Source organism: Nelumbo lutea, chromosome 5 (genome assembly GCF_056320005.1).
Source record: "Nelumbo lutea isolate HS-2025 chromosome 5, American lotus-T2T, whole genome shotgun sequence".
In the NCBI taxonomy this organism is placed as follows: domain Eukaryota; kingdom Viridiplantae; phylum Streptophyta; class Magnoliopsida; order Proteales; family Nelumbonaceae; genus Nelumbo; species Nelumbo lutea.
The window spans coordinates 53,815,697-53,834,780 of NC_142688.1; the positions used below are offsets into that span (position 1 = coordinate 53,815,697).

Consider the following 19,084-nt stretch of genomic DNA (forward strand, 5'->3'; position numbering starts at 1 on the left):
AGTATAGATGTATCGAAAGTTTTACTTGAAAGATTAGAGAAAGATGGTCGAGGTTACTGCTGCTACTGCTTCCTTCACCTCCACTCCTTCAGTTTCTCTGCCATGGAGAACTCTGAGGAGAACAACATCACTACCAAGAACAATAATACCATGGAAAGCCACCGCTGCTGCTTCTTCTTCTTCTTCTTCCCAGAAACAAACTGGTAGTGAGTTTTTATTGCCCCAAGGCTTCAATAAGAACACCAACTGCTGTGGCAACAACGACGACATGAGAAAGAGCAAGAGCAAACGACGGATATTCTTTTTGGACGTGAATCCTCTCTGCTATACAGGAAGTAAGCCCAGCTTACGCTCCTTCGCTCATTGGATCTCTCTCTTCTTCTCCGAAGTCAGCCACCGAGACCCAGTTATAGCTGTAAGCTCTTGTTCCGTCTTTCTTTTTTTTTCCTGAATTTGGATTGTTAATCATTTATTCCCAGACATCAATGTAATTGCTTGTTTATAGAAGAAATTATATTGAGCTGTTTTGCCCCTAATTGGACTTGAGCTTGTACTTGAATTGATTGATGGACTGCCCTATGAATGAGAATGAAGGATATCTGATTAGTTCAAGACCTTAGGAGCAATCACAATAATTGTTGACGGAATCTTAGAAGACCTATTTTGGTGCATTTGGCCTTTTTTGCTTCTGACTTGTCTAGAATGCGATCAGAGAATAAAGCCCTTTTTTGAGAGGTGAAAATGAAAATTTTATTAATCTGGAAAGAAAAAGCTAAGGAAGAGATTCCCTTAAAACAGCAGCATCGAGAATACCCAGCACAAACATCACAAGAGAACACCAGAGAACGGTCAAAAGACAACATTTTCATCCCAAATGATTATATCCCAATGGCTTCAAAATTGACTAAGGTTAAAACCTTTGAACAGAACAGGCTGTGGATTGGAAGCCCATTTCACCAAAACCCTCTTTACTTTGCCACAAATCCTCTCAACTGGCAGTGATTGATTACGGAAAGTTCTGCCATTTCTTTCTTTCCAAACTGACCACCAGATTGCTCCAAAGGACCTTTCTCCTCTTTGAAAGGCTTCCCAAGCTCCAGGATGAGAACAGAGATTCCAGATCTTGGGGAACATCCAAAGAGACCCCAAAGAGACCAAACTACATCAGAGAACTTGCAGCGTACGAGAGTATGGTTCACATTCTCTGCTGCTGACCCACATAAGCAACAATGGTTAACAATGATCATCCCTTTTGACTGAAGCAGTTCAATTGTTTGAGCTCTTCCCCTCATAGCCAACCACATTAAAAATATCACCTTAGAAGAGATCTTCAATTTCCACATCCAGCCCCAGGCCACATGCTGATTTGAGGATCCAACCAGATTTTTAAACATTGATTTTACTGTAAAACAATTTGAACTCTCGCTTAACCACACTAACCTGTCTTCAAGGTTGGGTTGGGGTGTTACTCCTTCTAGCAGAAGCAACAAGTTTGAGTGGTCCTCCAAATCCCAGTCATTTACTTCTGTGCACAAACTAGGGATCCAAACCTGTTGTTCACCTAAAACCTCATAACAACCTCTGATCTTGGAAGATTTATTAGCTGCTAAGGCATAGATGCCTGGAAAAGCTTGGCTTAGGGGTAGAGAGCCACACCACCTGCCTTCCCAAAAGAGGACATTCTCTGCATTTCCTATTTTGAAGGTAACAAATTTGAAAAACTCCCTATTCTGCATGATTCCTTTCCACAAACTTGTGCCATAGGACTCATTTACAGGATTTGTTTCCCACCCATAGCTTTCAAGGTGCCAAGGCAAGGCTAGGCGACAAGGGTTTGCCTTGTTGCCTAGGCAATGGATTTTTTTAAGTGAAAAACATGTATCCTACAGTAATTCCCTAGGTTCTATAACTACATTTCCTTAATAATTATCCATAAACTACATAGTATAAACTTGATGTTGAAGTATAGAGAATCAACATATTCCAACAATCATATTCATGAGAAGTAAAAGAAGAAAGAAAAGAAATTTCAAAAAATATTGGGGCTGAACCCCTATTTCTGTTATAGGAAAAGAAGAAAAAAAATTATTGGTTCAGGTTTTGAAGTCTTTGAGGGTTCAATACAGCATTTAGCAATGTTTGTAAATGAATATTTTAGTTCAATAATGTTTATTTTATAATTATAACCTTAAAAAACTAAGAATATAAAAGTTTTTTATGACAACTGTACAAAACTGCTTGGTGATTAGGCGAGGCAAGCCCCCAAGGCCGCCTTGTCATCTAGGCATCGCCTTGACAACTATGTCCCCACCCCAAGTCATTTTCTCCATACTTTACAACTTATAATGGATCACTAGAAATCCTGCTTTTCAAGAGCAAACCTCCACAGCCACTTTCAAATAAGAGCTCTGTTAATCTATTTCAAAGGTCTTACACCTAAACCACCTTGGTTTTTTGGCTTACAAACTACTGTCCAGGCAACCAAATGAAACTTCTTCTCTTCCTCTCGACCATCCCAAAGGAAATCTCTTCGAAGTTTTTCTAAAGAAGCTAGAACTGAAGCATGACCCATAAAGAGTGACATAAAATAGGTAGGCAGATTTGAAAGAATGCTTTGAATCAATGTTATCTTCCCACCCTTTGAAAGATAAATCTTTTTCCAGTCTGCCCGTTTTTGTTGGACACTCTCAATCACCAGATCCCAAATCTCTTTGGATTTGTAGTTTGTTCCCAAAAGGCTGCCCTAGGAATTTGGAAGGGAGGGAGCTGACCCTACAACCTAAGACTTCTGCAATATTTGTGATGTTTGGGACCTCCCCCACAGGTATCAATTCACTTTTCTGGAGGTTGATCTTCAATCCTGAAACAACTTCAAAACAAATCAGCAAACATCTCAAGAAAAGCAAGTCCATGGCTGCCGGCCTTGAAAAAATCAAGGAATCATTGGCAAATTGAAGTAAAGTCATAGGTTCACTGTTTGTTGCAACCTTAGAACCTTCCAAATGTCACCCCTCCACAGCTTTACTTATTAAACCAGCTTAATCCTCATCACTTAGGTCACTTATTGAGGGATAAACACTTTCAGTGATTTTTTTCCATAAAGATTCCTCATCTCCTCTCCTAACCTCTGCAAGCAACATGACTTTGCTTGAGAATCACATGAATCATCACCAAAGCTTGGTTCCGGTGGCGGAGACGAAACTCTGGTAATGGATCGTAGCTTTAGCTTCTTGTGGAAAATGTTTTGATGGGAGTTTTCTCAAAGAAGGCGGATAGGGAGAAGAAGATGGGAGGCTGATAACTGGTACAACAGGGGAGATTTGGATGCGAAGATGAGGACAAATTTTTTGTTTAGTAAGGCGGCGTTGGTAGGAGTGTGGTTTGAGTTTGGAAAATTGGAGGTGAAGAAGATAAATGAAAAGTTGGTAGTTGTCACGAACACAACTGGAGTGGAAGCAAAAAGAGCTTTTTTACTCAATTGCTTAGTTGGAAGATTTAGATGGGGGGGGGGGGGGGAGTTAGAGAAGTTGAAGCATGGGCCAATCGTTCTTGCAAAGAAATGGGAGGGGTTAGAGTGAAGAAAATGGCTGATGAGCTCTTCCTCTTCATCTTACCGTCGAGGACCGAAGCAAAGTGGGTCCTCAAGAATGAACCTTGGCAGATGGGTAGGAACCCTTTATTGCTTGATTGGTGGGGGGCTAGCACGGAGTGCTTCTACCCGGAATCTGAGACTGATCTGGGCAATGCCGAGCCGACTTGGATCAAAATATTTGGCCTCCTGTTGATTTTCTGGTGCCCAAGCATCATGAAAGCCATTGAAGATCTTTGTGGAGGATTCATTGAAACTAGTGATTCGCCCACAGAGCTCATTACGTGAGATGTAAATCAGTCCTTTAATATCAAGTTTAAATTCAGTGATTAGCAGAATAAAACAGATCTGAATAACTGTATAAGAGAAGAAGATGGCGAAGAGAAGAGGTAAGAGAAGAAGGAGTCGAATTAATTCTCCATTCTCCTCTAACCCTATTTTATTAAGATCTAAAAAATTAATGATGACTAGTATGCCCTTAAGTGGGCGGCCAGCTTGGCAGTTACATAAAGGAAATAAACAAGAATAAATAACAGGCCCATTAAGTGTGGCCCATCAACATAAAATAAAAGATATTACAAGAGAGGCTGTTAGGGCCCATTCAGCCCAGTCTCTTTACACTCCCTCTCAAGCTGAGCATAGATGTCAATCATGCCCAACTTGCTTATATAGTGTGTCAATTTCCCCCTTGGAACTCCCTTGGTCAAGATATCAGCCAGTTGCTCTTCTGATGTGATGAATGGTAAACAAACTTTTCCTGAAGATACTCTTTCTCTTATGAAATGCCTATCAACCTCAATGTGCTTAGTTCTGTCATGTTGAACAAGATTATGTGCAATGTTGATAGCAGCTTGGTTGTCACAATAGAGCATCATTGGTTTCTCATAGTCCACCCCCAATTCCTCTAGAAGGGATCGTAGCCATAGTAATTCTGACACACCGTGAGCCATTGCCCTGTATTCTGCTTCAACTGAGTATCTAGCAACTACTGATTGTTTCTTACTCCTCCAAGACACAATATTCCTAGCAACCAGAGCACAATAACCAGAGGTGGACCTTCTGTCATCAATACATCCTGCCCAATCTGCATCAGTAAAGGCTTCCAACTTCATGTGACCATGCTTAGCAAACAGAATACCTTTCCCTGGAGTACCTTTCAAGTAGCACAGAACCCTTTTTGCAGCAGCTAGATGAGTATCTCTGGGAGAATGCATAAACTGACTAATAACACTTACTGCATAGGAAATATCCGACCGAGTCATGCAAAGGTATAACAACTTCCCAAGCAGTCTCTGAAACATTCCCTTATCAGGCAAAGGTTCACCATCTGTGGCAGAAAGCTTATGATTATGATCAATGGGAGTGGAGATGGGTTTAGCGCCAAGTTTACCAGTTTCAGCAAGAAGATCAAGGACATATTTGCGCTGAGATATGAAGATTTCATCCTTAGATCGAGCAACTTCAATGCCCAAGAAATACCGAAGATCTCCCAAGTCTTTGATTTCAAATTCAGAGTTGAGAAATCCTTTTAGTTTGCTGGCCTCTTCAATGTCATTACCCGTGACCACAATGTCATCAACATAAACAATCAAGGTCACCAGAGAGTCATTTTTCTTCAAGAATAGTGTATGATCAGATTGTGTTTGAATGTAGCCAAATGAGACAAGAGCAGCCCGAAATCTCTCAAACCAAGCCCGAGGAGATTGTTTGAGACCATAAATAGATCTGTGTAGTTTACACACTTTGCGTTTCATTTCTTTCCCATACACTCCTGGAGGTAGAGATATATAGACCTCTTCATGCAGGTCTCCATTCAGGAAGGCATTTTTAACATCAAACTGGTGTAGGGGCTAGTCAAAAGTAGCTGCTAGAGAACGTAAAACCCTGACTGAAGTCATCTTAGCAACAGGAGCAAATTTCTCAAGATAGTCAATGCCATACATTTGGGTGTAACCCTTAGCAACCAACCGAGCCTTAAATCTCTCAACAGAGCCATCGGAGTGATACTTAATGGTAAACACCCATTTACAACCCACTGGCTCCCTCCCTTCTGGCAAGTCCACAATATCCCAGGTATGGTTCTTATGCAATGCATCAAGTTCAGTCATCATAGCATCCCTCCATTCAGCTTAAGATAATGCTTTCGGTGAAGACCTGGGTATCATATGGGAAGACACAAAGGCAAGAAAGGAGTAGTAGGAAGGGGAGAGAAGGCTGTAAGATAAGTGTTTGGAGATACAATGGGTTGTACACTTCCGCTTGCCCTTGCGAAAAGCAATTGGAAGGTCAAGGTCTGGGACAGTCAGAGATGGGTCAGTAGAGGGCTGACCTGTTTCCTCAGGAATGATGGGAGTGGCAAGACACTCTTCTGAAGGAGTGGAAACAACCTGCACATGTCTGAATCTCTGCCTTTGGTACCACCTTTGGAGAGCAGGAGCAGAAGGAGGAGGAGGAGTTGGGATATCCGAGGTAGGTCTAGTGGAAGAGGTGGACACCCCATGATCGGACTCGCAGGGGATGGGAAGAGGAACGACTGGAGACACAGCAAAGGGCTCATCAGATTTCTCCCGCTCAGGAGATACTAAAGAAGGGAGTCAACTCGGCAAAGGTGACATCCCGAGATACAAAGCGGGTGCCACGAACTGGATCAAAACAGCAATAACCCTTCTGTGTGGAGGCATATCCTAGAAACACACACTTATGAGCCTTAGGTTCAAACTTGTGCCTTTGGTGACTATGAATATGCACATAGCAAGTACACCCAAACACACGAAGAGGAAGAGAAAAGAGATCCTCATCCGGGAAGAGAAGACTAAAAGGAGTTTTAAAGCCAACGACCCGGGAGGGCATACGGTTGATCAGAAAGGTAGCAGTAAGAACAACATCTCCCCAAAACTTTACAGGAACATGGGATGCAAACAAGAGGGATCTAGCAACCTCAACCACATGCATGTTCTTTCTTTCCGCCACCCCGTTTTGTTGTGGAGTATTGGAACAAGAACTGTGATGAATAACCCCAAAAGTTTCAAGATAGGTGGAGAGGGTTCTCTCAAAATACTCCTTAGCATTGTCAGAGCGGAATATTTTGATACGAGTATTAAACTGGGTGAGGATGAGTTCATGAAAATTTTTCACAATAGCTGGTACTTCATCCTTGGATTTCATGAGATAAATCCAAGTGTAACGTGAATAATCATCAATAAAAAGGATAAAGTACCTGTGACCCCCCATGGTTGGCATGTGATATGGCCCCCACACATCAGAGTGAACAATATGGAAAGGAGAAAGTGATTTTTTATTGCTAATTGAATAGGAATGTCTACAATGCTTTGCCAGCTCACATGATTCACAATGAAGACTCGATAAAGACACTCCTTTAAACATATCTGGGAATAGATGACTCAAAGCAGAAAAAGACAAGTAACCAAACCGAAAATGACATAATAAAATTTTGTTAAAAGACTTTGACACGACTGACTCAAAGGCAACTCCATAAGGTGGTCCTAAAGCTTGATCTGGTGTGTCCAGCAAGTATATTCCGTTCGCCTCATGGCCACTCCCAATCATCCTCTGAGACTGCAGGTCCTGAAAAACACAATGAGTGGGAAAGAAAGTTATGCTGCAATTCATGGACTTTGTTAAGCTACTAACATATAAGAGGTTTGTGTTAAGCTTAGGGACATGAAGAACAAAAGATAAGAACAGGGTGTTAGAGGTCTTTATATCACCTTTACCAGAGATGGGGGCAAGGGACCCATCGGCAAGGGATATTTTCTCTTTCCCAGAGAGAAGGTGATATGAGCAAAAAAGGTTAGATAGACTGGTCATATGGTCTGATGCACCGGAATCGATAATCCAAGGGATTTTATGATTACCTGAAGCTGAAGCATGATTTGTAGAAGCACGAGTACCTGAGTGAGCAAAAGCCGATGAGGATGATGTACTGTTGGAAGGGTGAGCTGAAGAAACTGTATCTTCTAGGTGATTTAGGAGTCTCCCATACTTCTCAAAATCCAGCTTCATTGCAGCCAATTGTTCAATGGTTGATTTCTCTTCACTCTCCTTACTTCCCCCTTTAGGTACTGTAGCAACATTAGCAGTCTTGGGTTTTCCCACTTGACTGCCCTTCTTAGGGTTATTATTGTTCTTAAACCTATCAAGGAGAAGTCTAGGATGAAGCTTCCAACAGGTGTCCTTTGTATGTCGTGGTTTCTTTTAATATTCATACACCTGTTCTCTCTTCTCAGTAGGGCCCTTTGGTTTCATTCCCGCATGTGCAAAATGTTCTATAGGTGGACTCTGCAATTGAACCTGCCGCCTACTCTCCTCACTACTTATCATAGCATATGCCTATGAAAGAGTAACCTCATCCCTGGCCAAAATATTCTGTCTGATAATATCAAACTCAGGGTTGAGTCTAGTGAGAAACTCAAACACCCTATTTCTCTCCACTAGCTCTCTATACATCTCAGCATCCTTTTTACTCTCCCATACCACTGTCTCCATAACATCAATTTCCTGCCATAGGGATTTTAGTATAGAGTAGTAGATTACCACACTCTTCTCCCCCCGTCTCAGGTTTTTCACATCACTTTTCAATTTGTACGCTTTGGCTACATTAAGTTTCTGTGAGTAGGTCTCAGTTACACTGGCCCATATCTCCTTGGCCGAAGACATCCAGAGATAGTGCTGGCTTATATGGGGTTGCATAGAGTTAACCAACCGTCCTATAACAGTGTAGTTCTCTTGCATCCAGTTTTCAAATTCAGGGTCTGTCTCTTCGGGTTTCACCTTACTACTTGTGAGATACCCGAGTTTTCCTCTACTACAAACATAGATTTTTATAGACTGTGCCCAAGCAAGATAGTTCGTTCCATCTAGCTTAATTGTGGTCACACTAGTCAAAACGGAATCTACTGAGGCAGGTCCAGAAACCGGCACCTACTTGAACTCACTTCCGTATGTCTCCATTAATCAAACGGAAATCAAAGAACAAAAAATTTTGACTATGTAAACTTACTTGAAGCCAAACCAGAACTTGGGTGCTTGAAAAACTAGGGTTTTGCTCCGTCCAGCAGATGGGAGGAAGAGAGAAGATGTTGTCGCACCTACCAGACTAACCCAAACTCTTCCAAACCTAAACCGCCCTCCTTTAGCAATCACAAGACACCTTCCAAGCACAGAGCGCCAGACCCGAGCTTCACCTTTCCTAGTAACCTCGAAAATCTCTAGTCGGCTAGGGTTTCGGGCAACAACAGAACAACAACACTTCTTGGCAAAATCTAGCCAGAACTAAACTCTCCAAACCCTTCTACCAACTAGGCAAGTGATTCTCTATATTATAGAGAACCTATCTCTCCATACACTCTCTTGATTTTAGAGTGTACAGGAACGAAGAAAAAGAAGGAAGAGGAACTAAACCTGCTCTGATACCAAGATGTAAATCAGTCCTCCAATATCAAGTTTAAATTCAGTGATTAGCAGAATAAAACAGATCTGAATAACTGTATAAGAGAAGAAGATGGCGAAGAGAAGAGGTAAGAGAAGAAGTCGAATTAATTCTCCATTCTCCTCTAACCCTATTTTATTAAGATCTAAAAAATTAATGATAACTAGTATGCCCTTAAGTGGGTGGCCAGCTTGACAGTTACATAAAGGAAATAAACAAGAATAAATAACAGGCCCATTAAGTGTGGCCCATCAACATTAAATAAAAGATATTACAAGAGAGGCTGTTAGGGCCCATTCGGCCCAGTCTCTTTACAACGTGCGAGTGGGTTTTAGGATGAAAGTGGGAAGGGGCAGCGATATCCCTGAGAAGGTGGAGATTGTGGTGGGAGAGGTGGCTTTCTCAGTTCGCATCTGGTCAGAGGTGCTCCCGTCAACTCATAGGTGGAGAGAAGAGAGTTTGGGGACTGGAGTTAGCTTAAAAAAGGAAGGAGGCGGTTCAGAGGTCTCAAGAACAGTGGTCCTTGAGGAGGAAGGGGAGAGTTTCTTCTCAAAAGAAAACTAGAGGGGTTCTACGTTGAGCTTCCCGTTGGATCAGGCGATACAGGCGTAGTAGGCTTAGCCTTGGGTCACTAGAAGGGGAGAGGAAGAGGGAAGAACGAACAGTGTTCGAGACCGTCCAATTTTGAATAATGTGGGTGGCTAGGATGAAAGAGAAAAGGTTCCTTTTGAGGCACGTGTTCAAACTTCAAATTTTAAATGGAGAAAGGGGACAAGAGCTAACGCTCGAGAAACTAAAGGAAGTAATTAAAGAATGTATTTTGGAATTCCAAGGAGCCTCGAGTTTGGACGGTCAACCAAAAAAAGATCAGGAAACGGGTTTGTGGGAGAGATGGAGTGGGCGACAGACACCCAAACCCGGAAGAAAGATCCGACTTCATACCCAGGTCGGTTGGGCCTAGGAAAAAAAGCTGTAAGCGAACCCTATGCTCTTGCTCATGGCTCAACTCGAGACAGACTAACTCTATTTGGACTTGGGTGGTTGAACCTCTCTCCAAATCAAGCGATGGGTGTTCGCCGACCTCTGTCTAGCCAGAACACCAGGGCGCCAGCAGCGGTGGAAAGAAATCTCAGGGCTGGAGGCGAGAAGAGTTCCCACACACACTTGCCATCATAACCGCTTGCAACTGGTCAGAAGGAGATAGGGGAGGCTTGGTGATGACTGTATGGAGGTGACTCCGGTAGCTATGGTCAGTGACAAGAAAGTTTTCCCCCCTCAAGATGGCACAATTCTTGTAATATCTGTTTTGGACAATGGCCTGGAAAGAAATCAAGAGATTGCGGCATTTGAAGGCACAATCTCCAAAGGAAAGAGCAAACGGAAAAGGATGGAATCGATGGTCCCAGGAGGTAAGTTGATGAATAGCACCTCCTCTTCCTCTTCTTGGGTTACTTCTAAACTGCTGGGACTAGGTAAATTTCTGGGAGTTTCAATGGAAGGTTTAGAGGATGAAACAATAAAATATCTGGAAGGGGTGGAACAAAGAATTCTTATAGAGAGAGGGAAGCTTGCAGCCAAGAAAAGTGGGAATTCTTAAAAAAAGAGTAGGGAACTGATGAAGCTCACATGGGGGTTGAACGACAGGGTTAGGAGTAGTGAGGGGGTGTCGAGGGGAAATAAGTAGAGAGGTGAAGTAGGAGTGGGCGGGAGTTTTCTGTTATCTGTTTTTAATATTATGGAGATGAAACTTCTATCATGGAATGTCAGAGGTTTGGGGTCAGGAAGAAGGAGAATGGTGATCTGCGATGCTCTCAAGAGGTTCAATTCACAGTGTGTCCTGTTACAAGAGATAAAGCTAGAGTGTGTGGATGCAGTAGTAATCTGGAGTATTAGGGGAGGTGGGCAGGTTAGATGGAGAGAAAAGCCAGCTGTAGGTAGCTTTGGAGGCCTAGTAACTCTCTAGGATCCTCAGTTTGCTAATTTGGTGGCTTGTAAAATTGGCCTGTTTTCAATTTCTGCTGTTTTGGAGCTTGGCAGGGGGCAGATATGCCAAGTTATTAATGTATATGAGCCGACTGATTCAAACATCTGCTTTCTGGGAGGAGTTAGCTGAGTTGAGAGGTACCCTAACCTGTCCTTGGGTTATTGGGGGAGATTTCAATGTGACTTTCTCAATAGATGAAAAAAACTCACTGACCAGAAGAACAAGATCCATGAATGTGTTTGCTGAATTTATTAATTCCTTTGACCTGATGGACCTTCCTTTAGTGGCAGCAAAGTATACCTGGACAAACAACCAAGAGAATCCTACTTTGGTAAGGCTGGATTGCTTTCTTGTGTCCTCTAATTGAGAAGAAACTTTCCTGAACTTTAGACAAATTGCACTACTCAAATCCTTATCTGGTCCCATCCCAATCCAGCTGGTGTGTGGTGGGAGAGAGAGAATTAAGAATCCTTTTAAGCTTGACAATGCATGGTTTCAAGATGAGGGTTTCATTCCTATGCTGAAATCCCACAAAATGGCAAATGCTCGGAACAGGTCTTCTTTAATAAGTAAGCTGGAATGGGATGGAAACTTGGGAGAGTCGACTACTGAAGTTAAGCAGATTGCTACAGGCTTCTACAAGAGGCTGTATAAAGAGAACTGGTCTAGATTAGAAGACCCTTTCCATTGGATCTTCCCTTCAAGCACCCGAATGATGATCTAAATCAGTGGTTGGAGAGACCCTTCACAGAGGAGGAAGTTAAGGCTGCAATTGGTATGTTGGAGAATGAGAAATGTCCGGGTCCTGATGGGCTGACAATTCTCTTCTACACAAGTTGCTGGGAGTTTGCTAAGCAAGATGTGATGAATGTTTTTCAGTTCTTCTATGAGAATGCTTCTCCGTAAAGGAGCCTGAATGCCACCTTTATTACTCTAATTCCAAAGGTAGAGGGAGTTATAAGTATAAAAAAATTCAGACCTATAAACTTTTTGAATAGTTTCTACAAAATTTTGGCAACAGTGTTGGCTGAAAGAATGAAAGGAGTTATGAGTAGTGTGATTTCAAGCAATCAGAGTGCCTTTGTTCCCGGAAGGCAGATGCTAGATTCAGTCCTTATTGTCAATTAACTTATTGATTCTAGAAGAAGAGAAGACTCCCCTGGCCTGATTTGTAAATTAGATATTGAGAAAGCTTATGATCATGTGAATTGGAGGTGTTTGGACTTGGAGAAATTGGATCAAAGTCATCATTTCTTCCCCCAAGTTTTCTATTCAGGTAAATGATCAGGCCGCAGGTTTTTTTGAAAGCTCTAGAGGGCTAAGATAGGATGGTCCCCTCTCCCCTCTCCTTTTCATTTGCCTCATGGAAATTCTTACCCAATTTGCTAGAAGGGCTGCTGAGGCTAGACTTTGGGAGGGTTTTGCAATTGCTATGAGTGAGGAAAAAGTTAATATTCTCCAATTTGCAGATGACACACTTTGTTTTCTTGATGCTGTTCCTGAGCAGTTAGAGGTGTTACTTGGAATTCTGTGTTGTTTTGAAGTGATTTCAGGTCTAAAGGTCAATCTGAGTAAAAGCATGATTAGTCCGGTGGGTCATGTTGCAAATTTGGAGGACTGTGCTAGAGTGTTGGCTTGTAAAGTGGATCCCCTTCTTGTTAAGTATTTGGGCCTCCCTTTGGGGGCAAAATGTACTTCGGCTGCATTGTGGGACCCTGTGGTTGATAGGTTAGAGAGGAAGCTTTCTTCATGGAAAGCTAAATATTTATCAGTGGGGGGCAGAGTGACTCATTAAAAGCACATTATCTAATCTACCCACCTATTTTCTTTCCCTCTTCCCACTCCCAGCTAAGACTGCCAAAAAGATTGAAAGTCTTCAAAGAAACTTCTTCTGGAGAGGTTGAGAAGAAGAAAAGAAAATCCACCTCACTAAGTGGGATCAAGTTTATCTTCCTATTGAAGAAGGGGCGACTGGGAATCCGGAAATTAAAAGTGTTCAATACAGCTCTCCTTAGCAAGTGATCTGGAGATTTGGTACTGAAAGGAACACTTGGTGGAGAAGCCTTATTGCAGCCAAGTTTGGTGTAAATTGGGGAGATTGGCACTCTCAAGATCCCCCTCCCAAATTGGGGTTGCTCTGTCTGGAAAGGAATAATGAAGTGCCTTCCCTATTTTTGTGAAGGGGTGACATTAAGATAGGGAGAGGGGACAGGGTAAAATTCTGGAAAGACCCATGGTGTTCGGACAGCTCCTTGGTGGAGGCCTTCCCTCTTCTCTTTCAATGTGCATCCAACCAACTGATTCTTACATTTTATCTGAAGACTCTATTAGTTTGGGTTCCTCTTTTTAGAAGAGATCTGTTTGATTGGGAGTTAGGTGAAGTAGTGGAGCTGCTGAATCTGTTACAGAGACGGTAAATTGTCTGCAGCAAGGAAGATGAGTGGTTTTGGAAATGGAATGGTGATGGATGCTTCACAGTTAGATCTTTGGCCTTAAAGTTAAGCAGATCTGGTTTTTCAGATTTCCCCTGGAAGCAGATTTGGAATCCTATCTCCCCATCAAAAGTGAATTTTCTGGTCTGGGCAATGACTTTGGACAAGTGTTTTACAAGGTCAAACTTGGAGAGAAGGGGATTGCAGATTCTGGATCAGTCTTGTGGGCTCTGTGTAGAGAACACTGATGTGCGCCCCACAGCAGTGATCCCCACTGTGTTCGTAGGACAGCATGTGTAGTTATTTGTTTCAGTTATGGTAGTGTCAGTTTGGGTCAGTTTGTTAATTCAGTTGTTATTTATTTCAGTTTTTATTTACTTTATTTATCATGTAAGTACTAAGGGCAGATCTGTCCTTTCCATTATGTACTGAACATAACCTATAAATAATAAGAGAGTGGTGGCGGCAGACCTGTTAGAATCTGTCCCTCCTTTCAACCCCTTGTGTTCTCCTGTTTCTCTTCTATTCCATCTCCTTTCGCTCACTTTTTCTTCTGTTTTGTAAACCTAAAACCTATTAGGATTCAAGACTGATTACAGTCTTGATCTTCTACTTGGTATCAGAGCCTATCTAGGGCTTCTCATGTGTGTCTAGTCCAGCCGACCGCATGAGGACTAGCTAGGGCTGGAAGCTTATGAAGAAGTAATCGGCGGCTGAATCTTGGAGATTACCAGGAGAGATTTGCAGCAGTTGAGGACTTGTCGTGGCTTGCAGAGAGTTGGTAATCAGGAAGAAGCAGCGAAGGTTAGGGTTCAGGTAACCCTGGAAGGCAGTAAACCGAAATCCATAAGTAAGTCTTTTCTTATTGAGTTTCAGAGACTGCAATCAGTCGAGATAGGTTGGACCTATCTAGAAGGAGAGGCCGAACTGTTTTAAGTTTGTTTCTAGGGTTTGACTGTTGGGCCGAACCCCCCCCCCCTCTCAGAGGTGATCAGTTTTAGGGTTTCATATTGACCCTACAACAAGTCCCACTTGTGCGGACTGCTTGGAGAGTGCAGCTGAGCACTTATTTCAGACCTACAGTTGAAACCCTAATTCTGCTCTCGCAGCAGTGGGCCCCATAGTAGTTATTTCAGAAAATAGCATCTCAGATTGACAGGCCGCCTGGTACTGTGCATGCCGATTGTTTTCAGATCATATTTGAGTTGATTTCTTGCATATACTGTGATAGGCGATTGATTTCAGATCAGATTTGGGTTGGTTTCAGATCAGATTTCATATCAGATTTGTGTTGGTTTCAAATCAGATTTCAGACCTGCTTGATTTTACTCAGTTTTCTAGTATAGTGGCTCTAACAGTTTGCAGCCACTGATTCTTGATCAAAGATGGAGTTTAAGGGTCAGGGAGAAAGTAGTTTTGGAAACAACAGTTATGGTAGTGTATTTGAAACCGGGTTTCAGATTACAACTATGAGATTTGATAGGTCAAATTACTTGGAGTGGGCTCAATCAACCAAGATGGCTATTGGAGGAAGGGGAAAACTGGGTTACCTCTTGGGAGATGTAAAAGAACCTTCCAAGGAGGACCCAACATACACCAAGTGGGTTCAAGAGAACTATTTGGTTATGGCATGGTTGTGTAATTCTATGCAGCCACATATCAGCCGAAATTACTTGTGGGCAAAGACAGCCAAAGAGATATGGGATGTTGTGAAAGAAACTTATTCCCAACCCCTTAATGTTGTCAGAGCCTATGAACTGAAGTGTGAGGTGAACAACCTTAAACAAGGAGAGAAGCCAATTTCTATCTACTTCTCTACCTTGAAATCCTTGTGGCATGAGATTGACCATCTAGAGACCCTTGAGTGGGAGAGTCCCAAAGATGCACAGACTCACAGAAAGCAAGTCGAGACGAATAGGGTATTTGAGTTTCTGGCTGGTTTGAATTCAGAATATGACATTGTGCGACAATGGATATTGACAAGAGATAATGTGACCCTTTCTCAAGCATACTCCTTGGTGCATAGTGAAGAGACTAGGAGGAAAGTCATGATGCAGCCTTAGCCACCTTTCCCAGCCCTGTCAGTTATTAAACCCAAGTTGGGAGTTCAGCTCAGCCATCTCAGTCACCATCAGCTCCTGCCACATCTGCATTTGCACATTCAGGTACTCGAGCCCCAGCTTACCATGCTTCAGCTCCAGGTAATACTGACCACTACTAGGTAATAGATTCAGGTGCATCCGACCATATGACTAGCTTGCCATCATTGTTCACTTCTTATCAATTGTCCTCTGGCCGAGATAGAGTATCCATTGCTGATGGCTCTCTTGTTCCCATTTCGGGCAAGGGGGACATCAAGCTATTGGATACTATCTCTTTATCTTTTGTCTTGCATGTTCCTAAGCTTGATACTAACCTGCTTTCAGTTAGTAGTATTACCAAACACATGAACTGATCAATAACCTTTTTTCTTGACCGATGTGTTTTTCAGGATTTGGAGACGAGGAAGGTGATTGGGACTGGTCGTGAGATGAACGAGATCTATCTTCTTGGAGAAAGTTCTCGTCGGTAGGAGTCAGTGGATAAGAAGTCTTTTGTTTCCCAGTCTGTGAGTCCGGTTATGCTTTGGCATAACCGATTAGGTCATTTGTCTTTTAAGTATTTGAAGAGTCTGTTTCCTGCTTTATTTGAGTCTGTTGAGTTATCAAAGTTGAGGTGTGAGAGTTGTGAGTTTGCCAAACATTGTAGAACCTCTTATTCTTTAAGTAATAAAAGGAGTAATTCCTCTTTTGATATTGTGCATACTAATGTTTGAGGGCCATATCATATCTCTTCTATGGGTGGGTACAGATATTTTCTACTGTTTGTTGATGACCATACCCGCTTTTCTTGGGTCTATCTTATGCGTTCTCGGGATGAGGTTCCTGCTCTGACCCAAAACTTCCATCAGATGATTCTCACTCAGTTTGGGACCAAAATCAAAGTCCTTAGATCTGATAATGCAAAGGAATACTTTGCTCAGCCATTGACCTCCTACCTTCTTAGCCATGGAGTTATTCACCAGAGCACTTGCCCTTATACACCACAGCAGAACGGCGTTGCCGAAAGGAAGAATATGCATATCTTGGAGGTGGTTAGAAGCATTATGTTTACCTCCAATGTACCTATTCTCTTTTGGGGTGATGCTATCCTCACGGCAGTTTATCTCATTAATCGAGTTCCTTCCCGGGTTCTTGATATGAAAACCCCTTTTTCCCTTCTATACCCAGACGAGGAGTTGTTCATTGTTCCTCTTAAAACCTTTGGTTGTACCTGTTTCGTTCAGTTTCTCGGGCCTCATCATTCCAAGTTTGAACCTAAGGCCTCCAAATGCATTTTCCTCGGTTATGCACAAACTCAAAAGGGTTATTGCTGCTATGATCCGGTTTCAGGGAAAAGGTTTGTCTCCATGGATGTCACCTTCTTTGAGGAGACACCCTATTATCCTAAGGTTTCTCCTCAGGGGGAGAGCAGTGAGAGTGGGGCTGTTTTGAGTTTCTTTCCTCAGGGGGAGAGCAGTGAGAGTGGAAGTGGGGCTGTTCCTTTACCTATTCCACTGGGTAATGAAGGTTGTAGTGGTGAGGGTGGTCAGAGGGCGCAGGAGTTGAGAGTCTATCACAGGCGATGCAGGCAAGTTGATCCTAGTCATCGGCAGTCTCGGCCAGCTCCAGTTTCTTCTGCGGCTCCAGATCCAGAGCCTACTGAGACACCTCCCACTGTTGCCACTTCCCCTCTTGTGGATAACCTTGATCTCCCTATTGCCATTCGCAAAGGGAAACGACATTGCACCACTTCTACAGCTCACAACATCTCATAGTTCTTATCCTATGATTGTCTATCTCCATCTTACCGGTCCTATCTCACTTCCATTGCCGATGTCCCTATTCCAAGAACAGTGCAAGAAGCCTTATCAATTCCAGAATGGAAAGATGCAATGCAAGTCGAAATGGATGCCCTATTGAAGAATAATACTTGGGCACTGGTTGACCCACCAAAAGGAAAGAAACCGGTGGGATGCAGATGGGTGTTCACTGTGAAGTATAATGCTGATGGCTCTATTGAAAGGTACAAAGCCCGGCTGGTCGCAAAGGGGTTCACTCAGACTTATGGTATAGACTACTTGGAGACCTTTACCCCAATAGCCAAGATGACCACCATCCGAGTTCTGTTATCCCTTGCAGCAAATCATTCTTAGCCCTTGTTCCAGATGGATGTTAAAAATGCCTTTCTGAATGGAGACTTACAGGAAGAGGTCTACATGCAGTTGCCTCCTGGATTCTATGATACAGAGACAAGTAAGAAGGTTTGCCGACTGAACAAGGCATTGTATGGTTTGAAGCAGTCACCTAGAGCCTGGTTTGATAGGTTCAGATTAGCCATTGGAAAGTTTGGTTATGTACAGGCCCAGTCAGATCATACACTATTCATCAAGAGGGTGGAGTCCTCTCTGACACTACTTGCAGTATATGTTGATGATATTGTGGTGACAGGAAATGACAACCATGAGATTGAGTCCCTCAAATAGCTCCTTCATCAAGAGTTTGAGGTGAAAGATCTTGGTGCACTACGGTATTTTTTGGGTATTGAGGTTGCTAGATCCAAGCAGGGGATTTTTATCTCTCAGAGAAAATATGTTCTGGATCTGTTGGCGGAAACTGGAAAGTTGGGTGTTAAGCCTGCTGATACACCCATTAAACAAAATCACAAGATTAGTGCAGAGGGCGGGGAGCCTCTTGAAGACAAAGTTATGTTCCAACAGTTGGTTGGAAAGCTCCTATATCTCTACCTCACTCGGCCAAATATCAGTTATGCAGTTAGTGTTGTTAGCTAGTACATGCACTCCCCTAGAACTTCTCATCTTCTTGCGGCAGAGAGAATATTAGCATACTTGAAGAGATGCCCGGGTCGAAGTATACTGCTCAAGAACAATAATCACATGAGGGTGGAGGTCTATACAGATGCCGTTTGGGCTGGGAGTGTTGATGACAGAAGGTCTAGCTCTGGATATTGTGCCCTTGTGGGAGGTAATCTTGTCTCTTGGAGGAGTAAGAAGCAGAGTGTTGTTTCCCGCTCCAGTGCTGAAGCGGAATACAGGTCAATGGCTAACGGAGTGGCTGAAATCTTATGGCTGAGGTCACTACTTGAAGAGGTGGGTATTGACTATGAAAAGCCCTTAATGTTGTATTATGATAATTAGGCAGCTATTAATATAGCCCACAACCCAGTGCAGCATGACAGAACTAAACATATCGAAGTTGATCGACATTTTGTGCGAGAGAGGGTCACATCACAAGAAGTGTGTCTTCCGTACATCACATCTAATATGCAGCTCGCGGATATCCTCACCAAGGCTGTACCAAGGAAGAAGTTAGAGACAGACCTATCCAAGTTGGGAATGATAGATATCTACTCCCAACTTGAGGGGGAGTGTAGAGAACATTGATGTGGGCCCCACAACAGTGGTCCCTACTGTGTTCATAGGACAGCATGTGTAGTTATTTGTTTCAGTTATAGTAGTGTCAGTTTGGGTCAGTTTGTTAATTCAGTTATTTATTTCAGTTTTTATTTACTTTATTTATCATGTAAGTACT

The 19,084-nt window shown here is 42.7% G+C and overlaps 1 protein-coding gene across 9 annotated transcripts in view; it reads left to right on the forward strand.

The window, feature by feature from the left end:
• Positions 1–19,084, forward strand: part of LOC148852457 (5'-3' exonuclease family protein) — a 49,522-nt gene continuing 30,438 nt past the window's right edge. For 7 of the 9 annotated variants that reach the window (XM_088947856.1, XM_088947855.1, XM_088947854.1 and 4 more), the window contains exon 1: positions 41–415. In XM_088947856.1, the coding sequence (XP_088803982.1) occupies positions 44–415 (372 nt within the window). In that variant the 5' untranslated portion in view covers positions 41–43. Of the gene's footprint in view, positions 416–19,084 lie in introns of all 9 variants that reach the window. The other 2 variants (XM_088947862.1, XM_088947863.1) reach the window with 2 other exon arrangements.